We start from the raw sequence: 23,968 nt of genomic DNA on the forward strand, positions 1-23,968 counted from the left end.
TTGTACAGACTATTTCCTTTGTGACAGGGTCTGTACAGAGTACCAAGTCAATGATGACTGCTAAGTAAAGGGTCCCCTTATCCCATGAGAAGGAACCATGGGTGCAGAACAAAGGTGTCCAGAGAAGAACCAGTGTGCAAAAGGCATAGATGCGCGCTGAGAGAACCTCAGAGAGTGCCATAGATGAGTGAGGCCAATGCTTTGCTCACAGAGCCACAGCACACCACAGCTGCCCCGATGAGAAGAACAGGGAATAGTGGAGAAGGAAAGATAAGAAGGGAGATAGAGACCCAGACCACCAGGGAGACTGAATCTGCATGGTACTGTGATCCTCTGACTATGAAATCCAGGAGAGACAACGCAAATGTGAATTTTGATCTCAGTGTGAAAGTGGCCCGTGTCTATATCCTGGTTGCACCGGGTCTACTTATCATGATCCACCTTCACTTTCAAATGTGGCCACGTATTAGATCACAACCTATGTACCTCCAGCTAAGAAAATTAATTTTGCAGTCATGGTCATTTTTGGAACACATCCATTTAATGTGGCAGATATAGGAGAAGCTCACTGTAAGGGGACAACATTTAAGATAAGGGTTCCAATACAAACATGCAGAAAGCAAACAGTCTTTTAGTCACGAATGTTAAGATAGCAAAATTGGAGTGGATATGCTAGCCTGAGCACTAACAGCATATTAAGCCCATGGAAAGGAAATCTACAAGAGGGGATTTGTCATGGAAATTGCAAAGAATCTGTCAAAGACATACATCTATCAGCAAGAAAATTCAAATAAATCAGGTCATGGAAAAAAGACAGGAGAAACTTTTTGGAGAGAGTAACTGGGCGAGAGATTCAAGGACTTGCCAAACAGGGGCCACTGGCCTACAGACAATTTAATGACATCTGCGTGAGCATGCGAATCTGTGCTTGAATCCCAGAACATAGGTTGAAAAGCTTGTTGTGATAAAAAACACATGTCCTATTCTCATGCTAGAGGCAGAGACAGGTTAACCCTTAGCTTCCAGGCCAACCAGTATTGTTGAGTCAATGAGTCAATGAACAGATTTTGTCTCAAATAAGCAAGGTGGAGAGCATCCAAGAAACGAGAGCAAAGATTGATCTCTGGATTCCACATGTATGCACACACATATGCATATTAACTTCCAAAACTGACAGACTCTCACCTACTACCTCCCACTACCACCAACAAGTGAAATAAGAGCCGATCTATACCTTTGGGTTTAGTCATTTGGAAGTCATTTATGACCTTGGCAAAGGCAAATTTAGTAGGTTGAAGAGTGAAACACCCAAATGGCATCAGGCAAAGAGAGACAGGCAAGGAGGGGTGAAAAGGAGTGTCTTAGAAAACAAAAAGAAGAATAAACTGGAAGCTGCAGTCACACAGACTTTGTCACCGCCCCACAAGGTATTTCTAAAAGATGCTGGCCAACGTGTTTAATTTAAACCTCACTCACTCTCCATTTATTAATTAATGGTTGTTGGTCAAATACTTATAAGGCAGGGGCTGAAGAGATAGCTCAGTAGGTAAAGGGCTTGTTGCACAAGGGGATTTAATCTGGATGCCCACCACAAAATTAGAGGTGCTGGTATACAGTCATATCCTCAGAACTGAATAGGTTAGACAGAGGTGGGTCCCTGGAGCTTGCTGGTCAGTAATGCTAGCAAAATCTATGAGCACCTGGTTCAATGAGAGACCCTATTGCAAAATCTATAAGAGGGAGAACAACTGCAGTAGATCCCTAACATCAACCTCTGGTCTCCACACACACACACACACACACACACACACACACACACACACACACACACACACACACACACACACATTATAGCGTATATCAGTACATCATATGTGTTAGGTGCTTGGTTGAGAACTATCAAACAAGGGACATGTTTTTTATCATTCTGCTACATGACAAGTCCTAACACAGACATATGGCCCTGAGCTCCATCATAACAATAATAAAAACAGTTCACAGTAGTGTCTCCCTCCCGTTTGCTGGTCACTGCAATAATGAGTCCATGTGAATTGTGTGGCTTCATCTGCTCACTCTATTCTACAGAAATAATGAGAGAAGCACCAGTTTTAGCTCCAGGATGAAGATAAGGAAAGTAAGGCACAGAAAGACTTAGGAACATGTTGACTGCCGCCCGAAATGGCTCAGAACAGTAAGCAGAGTACACAGGGTATGGCTTCAAAGCCTTCAGTTTTATTTGCTGTTCTGACCTCTGTAGCCAACAGACATATCATTTCCATATCCTTCACCATCGTAACTCTAGGCCCACATAGTTCCTATATAGAATAGGTTCAGAAACATTAATGTTTAGAAAAGTAGGAAAAGACAATGCAGGAAGAGGGATGAAAGAGGGGATAGAGGGATAAGCTTTACCTGAGAGACAGGATTTTCATCAGAGTGATATGCCAGGTGAAAGCTCAAAGATATGTAGTAATTTGCTAAGTCAAGAAAGATGGTAGAAACTTGCAAACTTGCCATCCCCTGTGTCTTCCAGGATTAGATGGTGCATTCCTGAATCCTCTAAAGTGCCTGCTCTTTGAGCACCTGCCCAGCAGACGTGATCGGTTGCCACCTTCTCTTTTAGAACTTAGTCTGAATAGCCACTGACCATACTAACAAATCTGCCCTTCAGGCCCCGTGTCTGGCCAACCCACTGAAATGTCAGATTCCAATTGCTAGTTTCTCGGGATATCTTAGCAGATATAATGTCATAAAGGAATCCTTTCCTGATGAGATGGTCCCAGGAATGTTAAGCTCCAGTAAATGTAGCTCTCCCTCTGTTCTCCCTTTCAATGCTTGCAGTCACCACTCTACTAAGACAAGAACAAAACTCCCAAATGCTTTGGGAGACTCTCAGTGTAATTCCTGAGCTCTGACCATTTGCTATCACTTTCCTGCCTGCTTTTGGCTACTGGTACTGACATAAGAGAAGCAAAACAGCATGGCCTTTAATACCAGGAAGGGTGATCTTGACCAGCACACCCTTAAGCCATCGAGAGGACTTTGTCTCTTTAACCCTGTTGGTGGGACCATCCTCTTCCTTCCCATTTCATAGGACTGTACAGACAGACCTTAAGCTGCCTGCCAGTCCCATTTCACATCTGGCCCTTCTGTTTTTCTCAGGAAGATTCCTGTGGCTCTCATTGCAATTGTTTGAGCAGGTCCTTAGTGTACTGAGTGGGAATGTTTGAAACATAGAGTACACGTGCTTGCACATGTACTCCACTGCCCAATGGCAATAACCTGCATGTGGCCAGAAAGTACCCAGGCTGGAAGAAGTTCTGGATGCCACCCCAGTGTCTGTTCCTAGAGCCAAAGAAGACAAAGGCACATTGGTAAGTTCCCCAGAGACTCTGTTCCAAATTCCTGCTGAATTTATCTTATGTGCTCAGGAACTGGATTCTTGATTAACTTGTTTTTGGGTAGCATTGTCGTGTCTCACTGAATCTTCTCACTGAACAATCCAAAAGCCATGCAGACCTCACAGAGCAAGGAACTGAAGGGATGGGACGAAACTTAACTGCTGATTGGATTCTGCCCTCCCAAACACCTGGCAGAGGTAATGTCTCTGTCTCACTAAGTGATCTTCAATTAGGAATTACAAAGACCATTAGCTCTCTAATGAGTTAGGGCAAGGGAGGCGGCAACAGCAGTGAAGAAAAAATCATAACACCAGATGATGTCTGCAAGAGACAAATAAAAAAAACAGCACACTCATTCTTGGTAAAAGTACTTTACAAAGATTTCTTAATTCTGTTTCAATACTAAACAATATATAGATTATTACTTTATGGAAACTGGGAGACACTAACTTGCCAGTTTCTTGTTGAATGCATAGGTTTCTCTCCTATTATTGGCTGAGTAGAGTGTCGCCTTTATAGTTAGAAATTGGCTCTACTGCTTTAAAACTTAAAGCAATGTAGAAAATTATCATCCAGCTTAAAACACATGCACACACACGCACACACACATACACACAGAATTCATTGTAATATAAAGAATAACATGTCCTTGATTCGGAGAGAAAAAGCACTCCTGAACTGAATTAGAGAAGACTGCTTCTCATGTTAAGTGTTGCCAGAAAACCACTGTAGAGGAAATACCTGCTTTGTTTGTGCACCTGAGAAAGAACGAGTCTAGTCAGCTTCAGCCCTAAACTCAGGTCAGAACTTCGCTTGCGACATCACTGGTCTTGACATCCCTCTAGTGTTGTAAAACTCCTATGACTGTAACTCTTTGACCCAGCTGATACAAAACCATTGGGAAAAGACACAGACCAATATTCTATCTCATTCTGCAACAATGTGGACAATCCTGACATGAGGAAGTCCAGTTCCCACTTTTTGGGACTGAAGTAAAAAAATGAAGGGGGGGGGAGAAAAGTGAAAAAGGAGCGAGGCTGGCAAGATGGCTCTGTGGGTGATAGCACTTGTCACTGAAGCCTGTGACCTGGGAACCATCCTCAAGAAGAGAACAGACTTTCCTAAATCACCCTCAGTCCCTCAACCCACCACACACACACCAAATAAACATTTTTTAAAAGGGATTGGAAAATATTTCTTAGTGTAGATAATCATGAGATGAAATTTCAGATGGTAGCATGTTTCTCAATGACTACTGTTTAGCTTTAAAGAAAATGGAAGTTCTTCAAGTTATCGTCAAGGTCAAGGAGAACCACTGATCTTCTTGATGTATATAATCACAACCATGGTCTACATTCACTCACCAGGTGATCCTAGTTCAATTTACTCTGACTGAAATAGCCAGTAATATCAACAGCTTTCTTCTGCAAACTCACTGACAGTGTGATGCTGTGCTCTGAAGGTGGTCAGAGCATTTGACCACATTCTGTCCTCACCCAAGCACTTCAGGGTCACTCACAAAAGCCCATCAAGGATTAGCTGGTGAAATGGCTCCTTCCTGAAGAGTGTTTGCTGCTCTTCCAAAGGACCCAAATCTGTTAAACATTTCTTCAGCTTATAACAGGATGTAACGCCATGTCTGGGGATCTACAACCTCATCTCACTTCCAGAAACACTGGCACACACTCAATAGACAAACATACCACATAAAAATAGGTATCTCTTTAAGTTTGAAGATAGGGCTGAGTACGGCAAATATAAATGTATAAGTTATATTTCAGATAGAATTAGATGAGAGGACAGGAAAACTAATTAAAGGTTATAGCTCTAGCAACGTAGCCTTTATCTTGCTATAAATCAATACTGTTTTCATTCAGGAGTGAATTTAAAATGAGTATCCACATATAGCATGGGACTGACTTAAATCATACCACTCAATATTTGTTAAATATAGATATTGGTTCCATAGATGTTTACATGGTTATATATGACTATGCCTCCAGCTTAGTGAGCAATCATGATGATACACATCATTAACCCAGCTCTATGGAGGCTGAGGCAGGAACTTTTTGATATCAAAGCCAGCCTGGCTACTTACCAAGATCCTGCCCTGAAAATTAAAACAAACAGAAGAGTAGGAACCATTTCAAATTATTGCCAAGAACACTAAAAGTCTTTAAAGTCATTGTGAAATAAAATAATCAGATAAAACAGATAGGATTTTTTTAAAAAAAACTGAAACCAAGTAGTATGAATGATTCAATTCCCCAAAAACTATGTCTTAAATTTTAAATCAGTCTAGGTTAAAAGTACAAAATATTGATGGAAGGAAGGTTTTTGCAAATCACCCAAGTTAATCATTTCTATCCAAGTGTCAGCTTGCTTACCTGTCAGCATTCTGATTTGGTTATGTATTCATTAATCACAGTGAAATGTGGCAGGGAACAAGTCTGGCTTAATTACAGGTTTCATTCAGGATGTTATTGCTTCCTGTAATTATTTCTTTTATGCCAGCTCAAGAAATAAGACTGTTATTACTAAACTTCATTTCAAATATCTAATCATTCTTGCAAAGGCATTTTATCACCGGATCTGCATGGATCAGTAAATCAAAACTTGGGTATTTGTCTCGAGACTTGGCTCACGGAATGTTAAGTCAAGCTAATAAGCAGCATCCATCACACCCCTACTGAACAGCGTAGTCCACATTACCCGCTCTATGCTATCCATTCTTTAAAGGAAACACCTGCTACAGATTAACCAACAATAGTCTGTTCTATCTAAATGCTTCTGCAGCAGCATATCATCTCCATCTCTGCTGATGAGTTACATGGTGGCATCAACATGATACCAGGTTTGCCATCATATGTGGTAACAGTCATCTTTCAGTGTGTGGTGAATCCTGGAAGAAAATCACCCAGTATGGAATCTTATACTTGCAAGACAAAATACTCACAAGCTATGTTGTCAGGAAACCACAAAGATGGTGGTTCTCTACCATAACTAAGACATTGCCCAAGGAGGAGAGTACAAGGGATGATGGACTCCAGGTTCATTTTTGTCAACTTCTATTCAATTCTGAGAAACATGTCCACAGTTTAGCATCTATCTTATAGAAAACATGGATTTCCAGAAACACTATCAGAAGCAATGCAACAATTGTACCCACAGTACATTAAACACACACATGGACCATTCTTTGTGCTTTTCTGTTTTGCTTTCGAGATAGTAGTTCATGTCTCAGATTAGCCTTTCATTTCTATGTGAACGAGGATGGCTTTGAACTCTTGTTCCTACAGCTTCCACTTCCAAAATGCTAGGATTATAGGGATGAGCTGTCATGCTCACCTTCTCAATCAAAATATACCACAAACATCTCCCTACAGTTTAGTCTACAGTTTGGTCAAAGATGAAGTCATGTTAAAGACACAGCTTTATATGCAATTCACCTGACTTTGTAATTTGAAATAATAATTTCAAATTCTCCTCATGGTATGTTTGTGTAAAATAGATCACAGAGGTATATATAAATTATTCATAAATGAAAAGTGAGATTGGACAAAGTTAAGAGACCATATAGCTATATATTATTTTTTATCTGGATCTGTATTGCAGAATCGTAATGAGCAGTGACAGCTCAGAGGCACTAGATTTATAGAAAGCTGTGCAGAAACATGGTTCCTTGCATATTTTAGCACCTCATATGATATTTTCATACAGGATTTTTTTTTACCTCATCTGTTCACAAAATTTATGTAATACTGGCTTAATGAATGAATTTTCAGAGAGCATCTGGGTTGCTTGAAATTTTAAATAAGCGAGTTCAATATTTTTAATTATTCTTGACAGTGTATACAATAGACTCTGATATATCTGTTTTCCATTTCAGGAAGATCACCTTCACCTTTGATGGATGGATTGATACTTTTATGTCAGCATGTGTAAAAGTCGTGTATGGCTCAATTTCATGTAAAACTACATTAAATATTTATTCATACTCCATGGCTTGAAATGGTTGATTGATTTTGCTTCCACTTGAAGTTTGTGATAATTGGCAGAAAACATTTATTTAAAAAAAAAAAAGCAAAACAACTACAGAATGGAACTGTAAAGAATTCTATGGAGCACCTTCAGAGGAGATTAAGGGCCCATCGTACAAACAGTTCACACGTGTCTGCCCAGCCTGACTCATAGTCACATATTCAAAGTTAAGCTTAGGATAAACGCTACTGAATTCTAGCTGGGTAACACTAGTGTAGGAGTGGGTGATTTCATGTTTTCCCTTCTCATCCTGGAAAAGGATGGCAGAAGAGCACTTAGCAACAGTCCCCTGGAGACAGTCACAGCATGGACACCGTATCAGCATATGCTGAGCAACGAGGGCATTTGTAGAGCCATTTGTTAATCATCAAAAGTAATATTTGTTACCAAAGCCTATGGCAAAACAATCCATGTGTTTTAGTAAAATATACAGAGCCTCGCCTCTATACCCTCACAGGACTCCTTTCAAAGTCTCAGCCCTAGGAGTTCACACCATCCAAGTCACACTCAGAAGAAAGTGTACAAGCCTTCTTATGCCCGTCAGATCCCTCTGCTTTTGTGCCTGATGGCCTTCCCAATGTCATTACCTCTCCTCCCCATCCAACCACAGGAGCCGTCTGCTTCTGCAGCTGCCATGATCACTAACCCTTCAGCACTCCACTGGTAGGTGCTATCCACTCAAACGCTCTTGCCTGCAGAACTGACACAGCTGGCTGACTTCATCATTTACTGCCGAGTTTCCTAACCAGTATTGTTCCCTTCTTCACATGGTGTCCATGTGATTGCACATGTTTTTTTTTTTTTTCTCCTTTTTTCCCTCATTGCATTTATTGCTATCTGAATCTACTTCGCTCATTCTCTTCTTCACGTCCTTTTGTTTTCCAGGAAGTAAAGCAGGAAAGGGTATGAAGTATCTTCTTCCACCATCGTATCCCCAGAGTCCAGAACACAGGGAATGTCTTCTCAAAATTGCTTACCAGTCCCTCGATGTCTAAATGAATAAGTAATGATATTCTCTTCCCTAGACATTAAATTTGTAAAGTCCAGATAGAGAAGAATGGACCGAATATGATAGCAACTGAACAAATAATTATCAAGGGCTTTTAATAATAGGTCACTATGTCCTAGAACCTGCCACTAAAGCAGAGACACAGCGAGATACAATCTTGGGTGGCAAAGAGCTTTAGCAATTCCATTTGAAGCCCAGCACTGGCATTTCTCTGATTCTCTTGGGATTTTCTTTCTTTGCTCCCTCCCACCTTTCATACTCTCAGAATATATCGATGCAATAGTTGAGATCAAATCCAAACAGCAAAGAAAGGTTTCTGGGCTGGCTATATGAACTATGTAGGAAAGACACTCAACAGGGGAGAAAGTAAAAGGCTACATGTGCTCTGAGATTGTGTGTCCAAGTGAGGAATTCCTGACCTGATATCACAGATAGCTAGCAGCCAGCATCTCCATTATCCTGCTGTACTTTCAGATGCAGGGATCCTATGCTGGGCCCCACTTACCAGGTACTGACCTAGTACCAAGGACATAATACCTCAGACAATGTGTTTAATCTACTGAACTAGATGCTTTCCCATGCTGAGTTATCTTTGAGTTTCATTTTTGTGAATAGGCATCAGCTATGTCAACTTAATTCCTAAATGAAAACTCTGACCTTCTTGACCTGTTTTATTTCAACTGCTAAACTCTACCATATCTGTTTCTCACCACAAGAAAGTGCTGGTCCATAGACTCATGGGAGCCTGTAAAACATTCCTTGTTTTCTTGGCTCTCAGTAAAGCTCAGCATTGTCACTGTTCCAGATTGATTCCTGGCCACAGTCCTTCACAATGGCTGTCTTCAAGCTTCTCAAGCCTCTACTGGCTCTAGACTTCCATCTTACTCTGTATCCACTTCAGAATCAGCAGGAAATTAGAGTTTCAGTTAAAGATGCATGAAATGGAAAGAGAAATAAGGCCCTTCTACAATCCCCTCCCAAATTGCTTTTTGGTTGTACAATTGTTATTCCAGAGTCTCCAACCATGAAATTTTACACTGGATCCTTCATTTTCTTATTTTTCCTAATAAGTCCTGCTGTGTCCAGTTACCTCCAGTCCAGAAGCCTTTACTATTTCTCCATTACCAGAGTAATTACGTATGAATGTATTGCCCCCGCAGTCAAGTTCTTCAACTTTTTAACTCTCTATAGAATCCAGGCTCCTTTCTTTACTCATTGATGGTAAATTTACTCATGGGTTTATTGCTGGGAAAAGGTAAGGCATGGCCAAGAGCCTCACCCTAACATGTCGACTAGGCCTTCTCCTTTCAAAAATGTCAGGGATGGCATTTTATTTTTACCTTTATGTAATAATTTCTCCAAATTTTATAGGGTCTGTTTTCCGATGAGTTCATCAATACGAAATAATTATTGAGTTAAGAGATTGTGACATACTTCTGTCTTATATTTATTGTAAAAATACATTTTCAATAGTTTGCTGAACTTTGTGGCCATAAAACTACATTAAATATTTCATTATCTAGAGAGTGTGTAGTCTCTCTCCAAAAGTGATATATTTTTAGATCATTTTAATGACTTTATTGCATTTCGCATCCCTCTAAATGGCTGTTTACTTCTAGTTGGCCAGCTGTTCTGTCAGTTTTCCCAATTGGTTTGTCATTTTTCAATTCCAAAATGTTTATTTGTGGTAATTAGATATTTTTGGAGATTCCCTTTTCAGGTTGTTTGTGTTTGAGTAACCAGTCTTCACAAAGATGAGGAATTATTCTAGGTTTTATCCTTCATACAAAAGGGGAGTGCTCAGATATCCTGTGTATGAAAGGACACTGCTCAGCAAGCAGTATAAGCCTAATTCCAATTATTGCCTTAAAAGATATAAAACCTACTGGCTTTGAGGACAGGAGGTCAAACAGGTTTTTAAATGTCACATCTAATGTCTCAGGTTTTCGGCAAGGACCCACATTGTTTTCACATCTCTACATTGTCATCTATTTTGTTAGCTTTCCTGTGACGCTGATTCCTAAGGATTTCAGTTGACTTCCAGGAATGACAGAGACTAAATCTTTTGTTGTACAAATATAGAAGAAACCAGCCACAGTTCCCAAGTTGGGTACATACTTGTCTATCCACATATTTAAATAAGGCAGGTTTTCTCTCTTAATCTGGTATCTATCACTATAAATTGCCATTATCAGATTAACTTCTCCATGGGCTCTTGAATCTATTAGTACCAGTGGCAGATTAGTTTTTCAAGATGCCAGGACATCTCATGTAAAGCGAAGGGAGGGAAAGAACACCTCTACACCACACTGAGACAGGTAGAGTAACTGCCAAGGAATCAAGCATAAAGCACTCTTTATCTCTACACACTCTCCCCACTGACAAAAACAAAGCTGTCTGCCTCCTTATTGTCACCATGACATTTTAAAAAGTCTTTTAATGTATGCATGTCCTGTCAATGCAGAATCATGTAGAGTATGCTACATTGTGATGGACAATACAGAATTGAAGCTAGGATAACATCAGCAGATAAGAATCCAAATCAAACTGCAGATGTGATTTTGGAAGGTCAAAAGCTTGGTTGTTACCTCTACTTTTCTAAGGCTGAGTGTTTCATTTGTAAAAGGTATTATCAGTACAAAACTTACTGATGAAGATTAGAGAGACAACCAGTGACCTTCTACTTTATAAGTAGGCATACACCTATTCAGTTAGAATTATAAAGGAGATAATGAGAGTGACGGTGATCCACTGTAAAATTTTAAGTATCTTATAAGATACTACAGAATCTGCTGTTGATGGTACATGTTCTTATTTTTCAAAGTAGTTTTAATATGATTCTGCATATGCTTCTGTTGAGTAAGATATTTTTTCTACAAACATAACACAGATATTAACTCTTCCCAGATGGAAAACCAAGGATAGACATAATGATTCAACCAGAGTAACCATGTGACCTAAGTCCATGCGACCCAAGGCCCACTCGGCAAATCAATGAGTTTGTAGAGTTTATTTTAGCTATTCTAAAGTATTGGTAAGGAGGTTACTTACGAGAGCCCTCTTTACTGGAGAGAATGTTTCAGTCTGCAAGAATTTTCTAGTTAACAAAAGTGTGGATTATTTTCAATAGCAAGATATATTGTGAGATTAAGAAAACTGTCGAAGTTACTAAGTAAAGGGTCCATTCACTGCTACTGTATCTATTTACTGATTTAATGGTAATCTAACATAATATTCCTGATCACACCAAAATTGCCACTGTGCTATGTAATATCAAGAGACTAATACATCTCAAGGCTCAGTAATTTCCCCGGGTCCCCAAAGCCTTCCCAAGAAAATGTTAGGCCCAGAATATAATCTTCTGATTTTTCATCTGACTCATTTTTTTTCTTGAAGTACAAAGTATGTAGGACTTTCGTAGGTGTCTTCTGCAAAATGTAAATTCTAAAACTCTAATTATAAACCTGGAAATTCCATGGCTTAGGAAAATCTCAAAAATATTTGTACTGCCTTTACAGAGATGCCACAAATTTTACTGTTCATCCTAATTTGAAACACACTACATGGCCTCTACCCTATTGATTAGAGATATACAATTGACAGGTGGATATCTAATCAGCATTATTAAATAATAAGAAGAAAGTGAGGGCTGGAGAGATGGCTCAGCCGTTAAAGGCTAGGCTCACAACCAAAAGAATAAGAAAGTGTGATTTCTATTTTTACAATGTACATAGTGTCTTTTTTCAGAATACTTCCATGATGAGTTTTGTAAAGCATATTTCTTCTTTCATTTTTTGATTGGTCAAAAGTGAAAGAGTTTAAATATTAAGTCAAAACTTGTTCTAAAATTGTTTGCTACTAAATATCATGCATGCATTTATTACAAATGTACATAATAATATACTGTTTTAAATAGTATCCTAAGCACTGGCAATATAGTATAAACATATCACATATGCAATTTCAGTCTCAATGTCCTGTGTGTGAATGCCAAAGAGGGAAGAAACCATTAGGAAAGTAATGAAGATTTTGCTTGTTTCTATTAATGATTTCACCTCTGAGTGAAAAGTACATGAGAACACAGTAACTTTGCCCATACAGGGCAGTCAGGGAAGCCTTTGAGGGGATAAAACATGAACAGAGTATTGGTCATAAAGTCTATGCAGCCATTAGAAAGGCAGATTGAGGAGAGGCAACAATTTCAAACAGATGAACTGGGTATTATGCATGAGAGACTAGATAAATAGATGTGTCAAGATGATGATGATAGAGAACTTGAATAAATATAGATGACAGATTGATAAATAGTAGATATAGTAGATAGATTGATAGATGATTGATTGATAACTAGATTGACTGATAATAATAGATAGATAATAGAGGATAGATAGGTATATAGATGGTGATAATAGATGGTTGATTAATATAAATAGACAAATAAATAATAGATATATGGATATTGGAAGATTGTCAATTAATAGATACTAAGGAATGATGAGATTTACCAAAATTAGTTTTTAAAAATTCATTATAACTATTAATTTCTCCTTTTCATTATTATCTTTCTAAAATCAGTTGGTTACTCTCATAGGACTGAACATATTAGGAAAGGCTCAATTTAATTAGGTGAGTAAATAGTAAACAATTTAAGGCATCCTCCATTCTTTAAGAGAGACATTAATGACAGTAAGCATCTAATTAAGACCCAAGAAGGCTCAGCACAAGGCTGCAGAAAGCTAAACTTGGCTAGCTCAAAATGTGCACAGCATATCAGGGCATACTTTCCTGTGTAAAAATAAACAGGCTGTCAATGACAAGCTTCCTGAGTAAGTATATACTCCTTTCCTTTGTTCCTGTAAAGATGAAACACTCAACAATCACTTATTAACATCCATTAATATGTTTTAATACATAGTGTATTACAAAAAGCAGCCATATTATTGACTAAATATTACTTTTGATCCTAGACATGATAGTTCACACCTGTAATACCAACACGGAGAAGGTGGAGGCTGTAGGACTCCTGTGAGGTCCAGGCCAGTCTGAGGCACAGTAATAATACCAACCAGCAGACACACACACACACACACACACACACACACACACACACACTCACACACACACACACATACACACACACCACACACACACACCACACACACCACACACACACACACTCACACACACACACACACACCCCACACACCACACACACACACACACACACCACACACCACACACACACACCACACACACACCACACACACACTCACACACATACACACACCCCACACACCCCACACACACACATACACACACCCCACACACCACACACACACACACACACACCCCACACACCACACACACACACACACACACACACACACACATTGTTGAAATGTTTTACCATTGTTTATTTTCAGTTGAGTCTAGAGAAAGTGATCCTTTGTAGTGATGGTTCTTTGTAGATGTGTAAGTTACATGATAAAGATAAAAGAAGCTGTCTGTAGAGTTCTTGGGGTCATTTATCCATACTAACCTAATGCACAGGCAGCAGATGAGTCTGTTCTTTCTTCTGTGTTTGAAGAAAATATGACTTCCTTTCTGCGAGAATGGCCATACCCACTTCCTTTCATCTACAGTGTGTGTTCAGTAGATGTGACTTTCTTCACTCAATATTTAAGAGAACTGAACACAGAATCATGGGGAGTGAGAGCAGGGTTCTGGTCTGGAGGGTGATGTGATGAAAGCACATTATACACACGAGCGAAAATGTAAAAAAAGAAAAGACAAAACAAGACAACACAAGTCATCGGGAACAGCATGGCATATTTGTATCAAATTTTCACTTCAGAGTTTAAGGAATTTAAAAACAAGATGTATTTACTAGTTAAGTACCAGAAACTTAGTTTTCCTCTTAAAATTTCTCTGTGTGGGAAAAAGACAAGGACAACCCTGCCATATACAAAATAAAAATAAAAATAACGTGAATTACGTTATTATGAAAAATAAAGCTTTACGGTAGGATATTTTTGAGACAGTAAGTCTTAGAATCAGAAAGAGCTTGCAATTAGTCAGGTGGAAAGTTCAGCTTGCCATAGTGTCAGCTTTCCCCTTGAGGAGAGGATGCAGTCAGCTGTGTGAAGGCATGGGCAGAAAGGCAGCTCTATAGCCTACATCACAGCTTCTGTCCAAGACTGGTGGGAAGGTGGGCAAGAACACCACAGGGTTATCAGTCCTAAGCATCTGATTGGCTGTCGACTAAAGCTTATCCCTGCCTTCATTCTTACACCACACCCCTAAAAGAACAGTAGAATCCCGTTAACATCATTTTGGGGTGGAGGAATAGGAAAACGCTTCCCATTTCAGGTATAACTTGCTGATAAGAAAAGTAATTGAATTGAACTGGATGACTTCAGTTATTTAAAAGTTCCCAGGCTCTGAAATGCTTCTTAATTAGTGTCTGAAGTACTGGATCCTTGCTTCAGGTCATTAGCAGAATAATAACAGGCTTTTGTGGTGAAGAGGAGACAGATCTACTCCTTCCTGCAGAGTCAAGGGCTCCTCCAGAAAAGATTTTTTTTTTTTCCTAGAAGCTACCAACTTCCGGTAACTTCTTGGGGTTGAAGCTCAGGACAGCATTGCTCTCTCAGCACTGGGTTGAATCTATGAAGGCCCGAGACTACAACCACCCCCTCTGAAGCATGATCAAAATGCATTGTAAGAAAACACTTTTGTTTTTCAATTAAGAAAGGAAGAAAGAGAGGACGCTTTCAGCTGCTCACCTGTAACAGTTCTCAGGAAACTTGATGGGAGCACTCAGGCTAGCCACATGTGGCTTCCGCTTTTGGCTTGCTGAAGAGTCCTCAGCACAGAGACACTAACAGAAAATGCCTGCCATTCTAAACTGTTGCTTTTCCAATGAAGTGCCCACTCTTGTGTTCCTATTGAACAACAACGTATTCATTTAGCTTTCCTATTTAATACAACTGTATTGACCATCATCGGGGTTGGGGGGTTGGGTTCTGATTTCTGGGCATCCATCCTTACAGCTCCTTGTAAAATAACCTGACATTCCTCCAGAATGAGTGGTGGCTTTCTTATACGCAAACACCAGCTATTGTCACAACTCCATTGGAACTGAGGCATTTTTCTTCCAATAATCTATTTCCAAAGATGCTTTCTGTAAATAGCTGCAAACTCCTTTTAGAAAAAAAAAAAAAGTGTTTTCTACCAGCTTTGATTTGAAAAAATAAGAAACAGAAGAAAACAGGGCCATTAGAAACAAAATTTAAAAACAAAGACAGTTGATACATTAGCATGCTAATGAATTCACTCTCTAAATATAAAGAAGAAGCTAATTGAGCCAGCAGTTAGCATATATTGTCTAAAAATATTTTCTTTGTGAATAAAGCATTGATAAGCCAATACTAAAAATTGTTTTCACCTTTATTATAGCTGAAAATTATGGTTAATTTCTCTTTAAAAGGAAATTACACCACCAGATTTTTTTTAGAGTAGAATTGCAGTAATCTATTCATAAGCAATCTTTCATATTTATAAGGATTTAGAAAAAAATCAGTTTTGCATAGGTTACAATGCTCAGAGTTTCTAGCATGGATAACTACAAAATTACTTTCTCCCTCATTTGGTAGCTAGTCTGTCATTTTTATTGCCATTCCAAACATGACTAAAAAATCATTAATGCAAATATGCTTTTAAAAAGAAACCATTGCGTAAGTTCCCTGTGCAACATAATGATCATATTTTAAAACATTCCTTTACTTCTTTGTACAGCGTTGCAAACTCAGAATATAGCTTACTCTAACTGTACATTCTTTTAGCATTTGTCCATCTTTCTGTCTTTCATAAATCTTTTCTTTCATAAATATTTACTGAGGGCCTAATGGATGTCAGGTACCGATTTGGATATTCATGTGAGTACAAATTTCAGAGAAACAGTTATAACCAATGTAATAACCAATGAAATCAGTGTTGTCAGATACATCCCTTTAAGGGTCATGACCCACAGGTTAAGAACCAGCGCTTTAAAGACTAACTTGAAAGTCATTTTAGAAGTAGCACTTTCTTATAAGCACTGAGATGTGGAGAGCTGTTTTAGTGCTAAGGGGCACTGGCTTTTCTTCCATAGGACCAGGTTCAGTTCCCTGAACTCACATATTGCCTAACAACCATATGTAACTCCAGTTCCTTCTCTGATCACCCAACAACATGTATGTTGTTGACCACCCTACATGTAGGGTGGTCATATGCACAAAACAAAAACAAATTGTTTTAAAAATAGAAATATGCATAAAGAATAAAGCTTAAATAAGCTGCTTCCCCACTGCAAGTAATAAGTCAATTCATTTATTTCTGGCATTTTCCTCTACATATTTGACAAATTACTATTGACTCATTTGTATTTACATATAATTTTACAATGTGCTTTATTTGGCTCCATGAAGACTGTGTTATTAAATAGACTTTAAATTATATATCCTTATGATAAAATGTTTGACAGTTATTAAACTAATATTAAATATTGGATGATTTGTTGTTTATAATCATTTGCAATTACTAATGAGTGATCAGCCCAGACAGTATATTGGGTGCATATATCATTGTTACTGACTATTTTGCTACAAAACATACTTTGGGAAGTAGACACAAATAGAGAAAAGTTCTTGAAGATTTGTAAAGATTTATCATGGTATAAAGCTTGAGTAATGAAGTATTTTTCCAGCTTAAGCATTAGAAAATATTGAGTAATTATTAGCCGTAGTCTCAAGATATGCTCAACATCTTCCTAGAATTTTAGTATTCAGAAGGGAAAATCACTTGCTTTAACAGATACTTATTTCTCCATATTACTTCGAGCTTGCATGTATGTAGTTGTAAACAAATGTCACTTAAAGAGACAAATAAGTAGAATGTTAACATACAACAGAATAAATGGTTTACCGCGGAAGAGATAAACAAATCTTGGCCACACATCATCAAAACTTCTCAACTGTTTTTAAAGTGTTTGAGGATCCCTATCCCAGAATTCCCTACAAACAAACCCACAACAAGAACTATTTTTAAGCCTAATCCTATTAGACATCCTTGTCCTCATATTTAGTCGGTTTATAGATATCTGAATCACCTGCTCTCAGGACTTGAGTAGATGAAAGGAACAGCCAAATCATCCTAAAGATTTCTTACATGGATGCCTGCAGAACCTGGAGATCTTTGAAGACTATCTCCCTGTGTCTGGCACATGGGCTGGGTCACACAGGAGATTTGGAAACAATTTCAATGTTTCTTTCTCTCCATGCCTCTGTCAACATGGTTTTGGAATTCCTGAGAGAATGGTATCCTCAGTATAATTTGAATTCAAAACTACCCACTAGCTTTAACCCTAACCAGCACTGAAGAAGGATGGAAGAATATCAAAAGCTTCTAATGGCCTCATGGGTAATGTCCAGTGGCCTCATGGGTAATGTCCAATGCCCATGGGACAGCTCAGGTTCAAAGAGGGAAAGGCTGTTCTGCTGTTCAATGAAGAAATGAATTGAATTTAGAGAGAGGGAAGGAAATTATTTCAATCACTATATGCATGGTCTTCAATAGCTGTTCAGCTGGCACCTGTCTGTTGCATACTTCACCGGAACTTTTCTTTAACACACACTTTCTCTGTCCTCCCTTCATTGGAAACTATATCCCGCATTAATAGTTAAAGAAAGGTCTGTGTATCCCTTGCTACTTTCCTAAATCAAATTTTGCCATCAGATCCATATTTAAACCTTGGGTGAGCTATCCATTAGTACAGTGGCTGTGGCAAGTAGTTTCCTTTCATTAGAATGAATGCTCAGATTACCAGTGCCTAGAACAAAACCAAACATACAGACTGAATAATTATCAAATGGATAGCTTCTTTAGAGTTCCTATTTCACCTCTGAAATAGTAAACTAATAATTAAAGTCAAGGAAACATATAGTGTGCCGCTTTGATGTATTGTGAGATACTGACAGCATGGTAACTATTTCTATTATTGTAGTAATAACATTGCAATCAACGTCTTGACATAATTATATTGTTCTTAAAGATGCTTCCCTGTGCTCCTGTCATTACAGTCTGACATCTTCCTAGATGCATTCTTCAACATCTGCATCTCTTTTCCTTACCATCTCCTTAGCTACTGTAATGACTTGAACATAGATATTGATGGTGCACTAACATACTCTTACACAGTCCTGGGATTATCCATACTAATAATTATATTCTTCACTTTAACCTAGAACACCATAGTTTTACTCAGAAATACCTCATCTTGGACAAAGAATGTCACAAATTCTGCCAATTGTCCTTCACAACACAAACCCTACTCTTGGTTCTTCTTCCTATATTGGTCCAGTTTCCCAACTCCCCATTTTGTTGTAAGTCACTAGCACCTTCCTGACTTCACCTGAGCCCCACAGTCACCCACATTCTCTGGATCTTTGGTGAGGAGCAGGGACACATCCAAAGCTCTTACCTTGAACCCATTCTCTGATTTCTTTCCTAGCTGTTCAAAGCATGCTTCATTGTTCAGTTTCTTCCTTTCAATGACACATTTCAACTAAAACCTGGAAAAAAAATGTTGTTATTTGTATTCCCTCTCGCATCCTTCCATTACATGTCTTCCCTAGACCCTTCACTGATGCCCTCCCACCTGTGAGCTCACTTTCAGACACTCCCACCCTCCCTTTGGAGGACTTCGATTCCTGTGAAGAAAACTATGATTGCCTTCTAGGAGGAGCTTTTGTACTTTCTCCTCTTGTTATTTCAAAGTCATTCTGTGCTTTGTTATTTCACTGTTTCTTCCATCACTTCACTTAGAGGAAAAATTGCCACTTCTCAATGCTTTCCTCTGCCTCCTTTGATCAAAAGCCCAACTCTATAACCTTCATGATAGGATGAGCTCTAACTTCCAAGCCTTAGCTGTTGATGATCAGCTAAGTGAAAAAAAAATTTAAAAAGCTTGTTTCCTATCTCCTAAAAGTTCCTTGCTTGCCAAGGCTTTATCATGCGCCAACTCACTGTTCCTTTCTTTAGTTCCTAGATATCCTGATCATCAAATCCAGAAAGTAATTTGCCACATACATATCAATTCATAGATTAGTGACTTGAAGTATCATCAGGTGTATTTTCTTCATGCAGTATAGACGCAATTCTGCATTGCATGGTCTACATTGTGGAACATGGGCATGACAACTTGAAAACTGGTGTTTCCTTTAGTCACTAAAATTGAATTAAGTATACATTTTTCATGCCCTTAAAATTGATGTTTTGGGCATAATTAAGTAATGGGACATCTTTCCACAAATCATATTCTGGTTATTTCTTGAAAACAAAAGCTACACGGAGATAGACCAGTTGTTTCTGTTCCACACCATCCCTTAAAGATAAAAATATAATTCATTTCCTGTGTATCACTACTACCCTACTGCATCACCCATTCTAAAACAAGCTAATAACAGCCTTCTTTGAATTTCCACAGTGGATTACATATAATTCCCTCTTGGAGAATGTCCTTCCCTTCCCTACAGAGCATTTCATGATGCTCTGCATCCTCTTGACCAGAATAGAACATTACATGGCTTTCACACTGTGTGGTCCCTAAGCTAAAACATTAGCTCCACCCACCTATAGCTCTTTAGTATAAATGGTATTATGTCTGTTCCTGAAGAATTGCCTGCCTGTTAGCTGTGATTGATTTTAACAGCCACATTTCACAGTGACATTCATATCCCAGTGTCTGTTTCTGAGTATTTTTGCTTTTCCTATAAAATATAATACTAATTGCAAGTTGATAAGTTCCCCACAGAAATTCTAGAAAATGGCATGTATTCCACAAGTTTCTACTGTCAATTTTCGTTACTCGATATGTGTGCCATTAAGATGATCACATCATTTGATGTGATCCACATTGGAAATACAATGTCTGTGGCTGATTGTAATGATCTGTACTTAGCAGTATCCACTCCATTTCCTCTAGGCCCTCCAGGTCCACCTGGGGTTGTCATCGTGGAGGAGATCACAGAAAGCACAGCCACTCTTTCGTGGAGTCCAGCAACTGACAACCACAGCCCCATCTCCTCCTACAACCTGCAGGCTCGAAGCCCTTTCTCCCTGGGCTGGCAAACAGTGAAGACAGGTAAGAGGTCCTGGAACAGTGTCACATGTGAAAGGATCATGTCGGTGTACCAGCTGCACTTGCTTTAAAGCTCACTCAAGGCCATTTGTCGATTGCAGAAATGCATTATTCTTTACAGCATTGATCTCCACTGTGGATTTTTTCTCTGTGCCTTCTAAAAGCAAAACCTTTCCCTTTCTTCTGTTCATAATTTGCAATAAGAGGCCACATTGTGTCTCTGTATGATGAACTACCTTTTAGATTCACAAAGACGTTGTGAAAATTGCACTATACAAAAAGCCATGTGGAGCCACTCCCCAGCCTCCCTCCATTATCACACTACGTATGACTCACAACAGTTATCAAGCCAGAGATGGGGCACTGAGCAATGCTCTCAGGGAGACTCCAGGCCTCCCTGGGAATTTCTCAGTTTGATGTTCAGTTGTTTTCAGAGTACAGCTCTACAGGATACTTGGCATTCCATTGTGTAGACGCATGTCCCCACAGGAGGACTGGGATACAGAACTGCCCACAATCCCAGAAGCTTCTGCTGTGGCTTATGTCAGTTTTATTTATAAAATGTAAAACAAATGTGGACAATGTGTTTAAAAACAGTGCTTCATTTTAATCTCTGCTTTTAACATGGTTTGTGTCTTAGCTTCACTGCTTTAGAATTACTTTCTTCACTAGTAATTTCCTTTGAATGTTATAAAACTTTTTTCCTAGTTGTACAATGTGGCAGGGAGCAATGACAAGGATATGGAAAGTCACATTCCCCAAGGGCTACTAGATATGTGTTTAGCATCATGTTCAAATAGACTTTAAGACTAGAAAAGAGAATTTTCTGTTGTCCACATAGACTGGGGACAGGGTTTCTGCTGTATTTTAGAGTTAATTCATCTGTTTAAAAGCAGAATATAAAAAACAATCTATTCATGATGCAAAATCTCAGCTCCTCCGAAATAGAAACCAGAGAGTACTGTCACATATTTTAATCCAGCTTTTTGGCTACATAAGAAGCTTGAGGCCAAATGGGCTACATATCAAACCCTATTTCAAACAACAACAACAACAACAAATAAGTAATGTGAAAATCATCACGATGGCGCATGAGTTCATTCACAATAAAACTAAAATGTGATGCCTTGGCTACGGAGTGGTTATCATGTCTAGTACATGAAACCTTGACACAAGCTTAGCTACACTCAGATTACAACTATGTAAACTGAAATGTATCTTCCTACAATATATTTCAGATCTTACTTGATACTAGGATACTACTTGAACTTAGACTTCATTATGGTTATCATGGTCGTGTATACACATAGTTTTCACATATATCTAAAGCACTGGCCTCATTCCTGGGTCCACTATAGTCTTGAGGAACAATTGTAGCCCCTCAAAAAAAATGAGAGGAATAATCATGATTGGTAGACATAGAAAGGGCACAAATTCAAACCCCCTGAGCAGATGGATTCTGGAATTCGCATCTATTCCTCTCCAGTTCTCCATCTTAACTTTCATGTGGCTGTTGATAAAGTTGGCTTTGCAGCCATGAGAAAGAATCATTGTGTGTCTGCTGTGCATCCTCCTGCCACTGTTTGTCACTCAGACTGCTCACCATGCTTCTGGGAGAGATGCTTATGGCTACATGCTCGATGATATACTAATGCATTTTGTCTTATAGCCCACCGACTACAGCCTTGAGTTTGTGTCCCTCACTGCCTTGCTCTCCCATTCCTGCCTATCATTTTGTTATTGCTGGTCTCCTGATGCATGTTTCTAGAGGGGCCGGGAAGATTAAAAGGAAAAGTGAGCTATGTTTGTTGGTAATGCTCTACTAGAAAGCTATATCTTCACTTTCTAAGATAACATAAATACTGGAAACACTTTAAAGTTAGAGCTTTGTTTTTAATTTTCTTCAGGGAGAAGTACTTATTTTAAAAACAATGATTATGTTTTATATATAAAGAAATACATCTTCATAATTATAGCAATACCAGTATTCTTTTTTTCTACCCTTCATAGGGTGAAGGATCTGGAAAATTGATTCCTAATGTATCTGAATCCTTTGTCCAAATCACAGTAGGCATTGCAATATTGGCGAAGGCATGCCGCCCCTAGGACAAGTCCATGGAGGAGTCTCCAAGTCCTTGGTGATCCAAGCAAGTTTGGCTTTAGCCCTGTCCCTAATCTAGCCATAGTTTTAATGTCTATATTGGGGGAAAGTGCCTATGGGTGCAGCGCCTCAACTGGTCAGTTTTTTTTCAAAATTTTTCTCATAATCCAAAATAATTCAAGCCAAAATTTCTTCTAATCTTGACATATTACAAAAAAAGATAACTACACAGTTTATAATTTTTGAGAAGTCGGTGCAATTTATAAGCTATTTGAAAATCATTTAACATTCTTTCATATGCCAAAATGAAAGCAAGTTCTTTATTTTATGTTACATGGGAAAAAATTGAGCATGGTCCTTCTAACTAATCATATCTCAGAATTGACTTAAAATTTGCATCTTACAATTGACTTATAAATTTTTTCTCCTTCAGGAGAGATTCAAAGTAAAATAAGAGAATAATGTGTATAATTTGGAGAAAGTATAAAACAATCTTTGGAAAAAATACATCTTTATGTTCTCTTTCCATTTCACAAATTTATTATACCTTAAAAATATCTGTTTTTTATGCTACTGAAAATTCTTAAGTGACTTTTTCCCCCTGGTGTTTACTTAAAACTATCAAATCACCCATAACCATTACTGATCTATCTTTGTATAACTCCAGGATATATGTTAAACATTCACCATTTGTTTCTATAGTCTGCCTATGGATATAAATTTTGTGAGGTGGTTGATTAAATTTTTCAATTTGTCAAGCTTTTCAAGTATTTTATCACATTCTTGTATGTGATGCTTCTACTAGGAAACACATTCCAATGGGATTCACTTCTTATTCAGCGTGCACTTCTTGACTATCTTTAATAATGTCTATAATGTATATTATTTTCTCTGTAAAGCATGTGTTTTCCCTGAAAGAAACCTATGCTCATGGCTGCAGCCACAATATCTTTATTTAAAAAAGTGCCAGCAAAGGTATTAAATATTTATAATTGGTGAAAGCTATCCATTATCCTTAATCTCTTCAATATTGAAAATCAAAATCCTGTCTCAATAAGGAAAGCTGTTTACAATTTATTATATTTGTTTATGAATATTAATACACCAACTGTTTTACACCCCTTATAAAAAAGCAATAAATTTAGAGTTTGATAATCAATTTTTCAATTTTGTTATAAGTTGGAAATTTATTGATTTATAAATTATGCTTAAAATGGTGAAATATGAAGCTGGTTAGA

General features: G+C 38.3%; 1 protein-coding gene across 1 annotated transcript in view; it reads left to right on the forward strand.

The window, feature by feature from the left end:
- The window catches only part of Cntn5 (contactin 5), a 635,441-nt gene that overhangs the window by 554,366 nt on the left and 57,107 nt on the right, over positions 1-23,968 (forward strand). Inside the window, exon 15 of the mRNA XM_051199086.1 lies at positions 20,474-20,632. Within this exon, the coding sequence (XP_051055043.1) occupies positions 20,474-20,632 (159 nt within the window). The remainder of the gene's footprint in view (positions 1-20,473; positions 20,633-23,968) is intronic.

Source organism: Phodopus roborovskii, unplaced genomic scaffold (assembly GCF_943737965.1).
Source record: "Phodopus roborovskii unplaced genomic scaffold, PHOROB, whole genome shotgun sequence".
In the NCBI taxonomy this organism is placed as follows: Eukaryota; Metazoa; Chordata; class Mammalia; order Rodentia; family Cricetidae; genus Phodopus; species Phodopus roborovskii.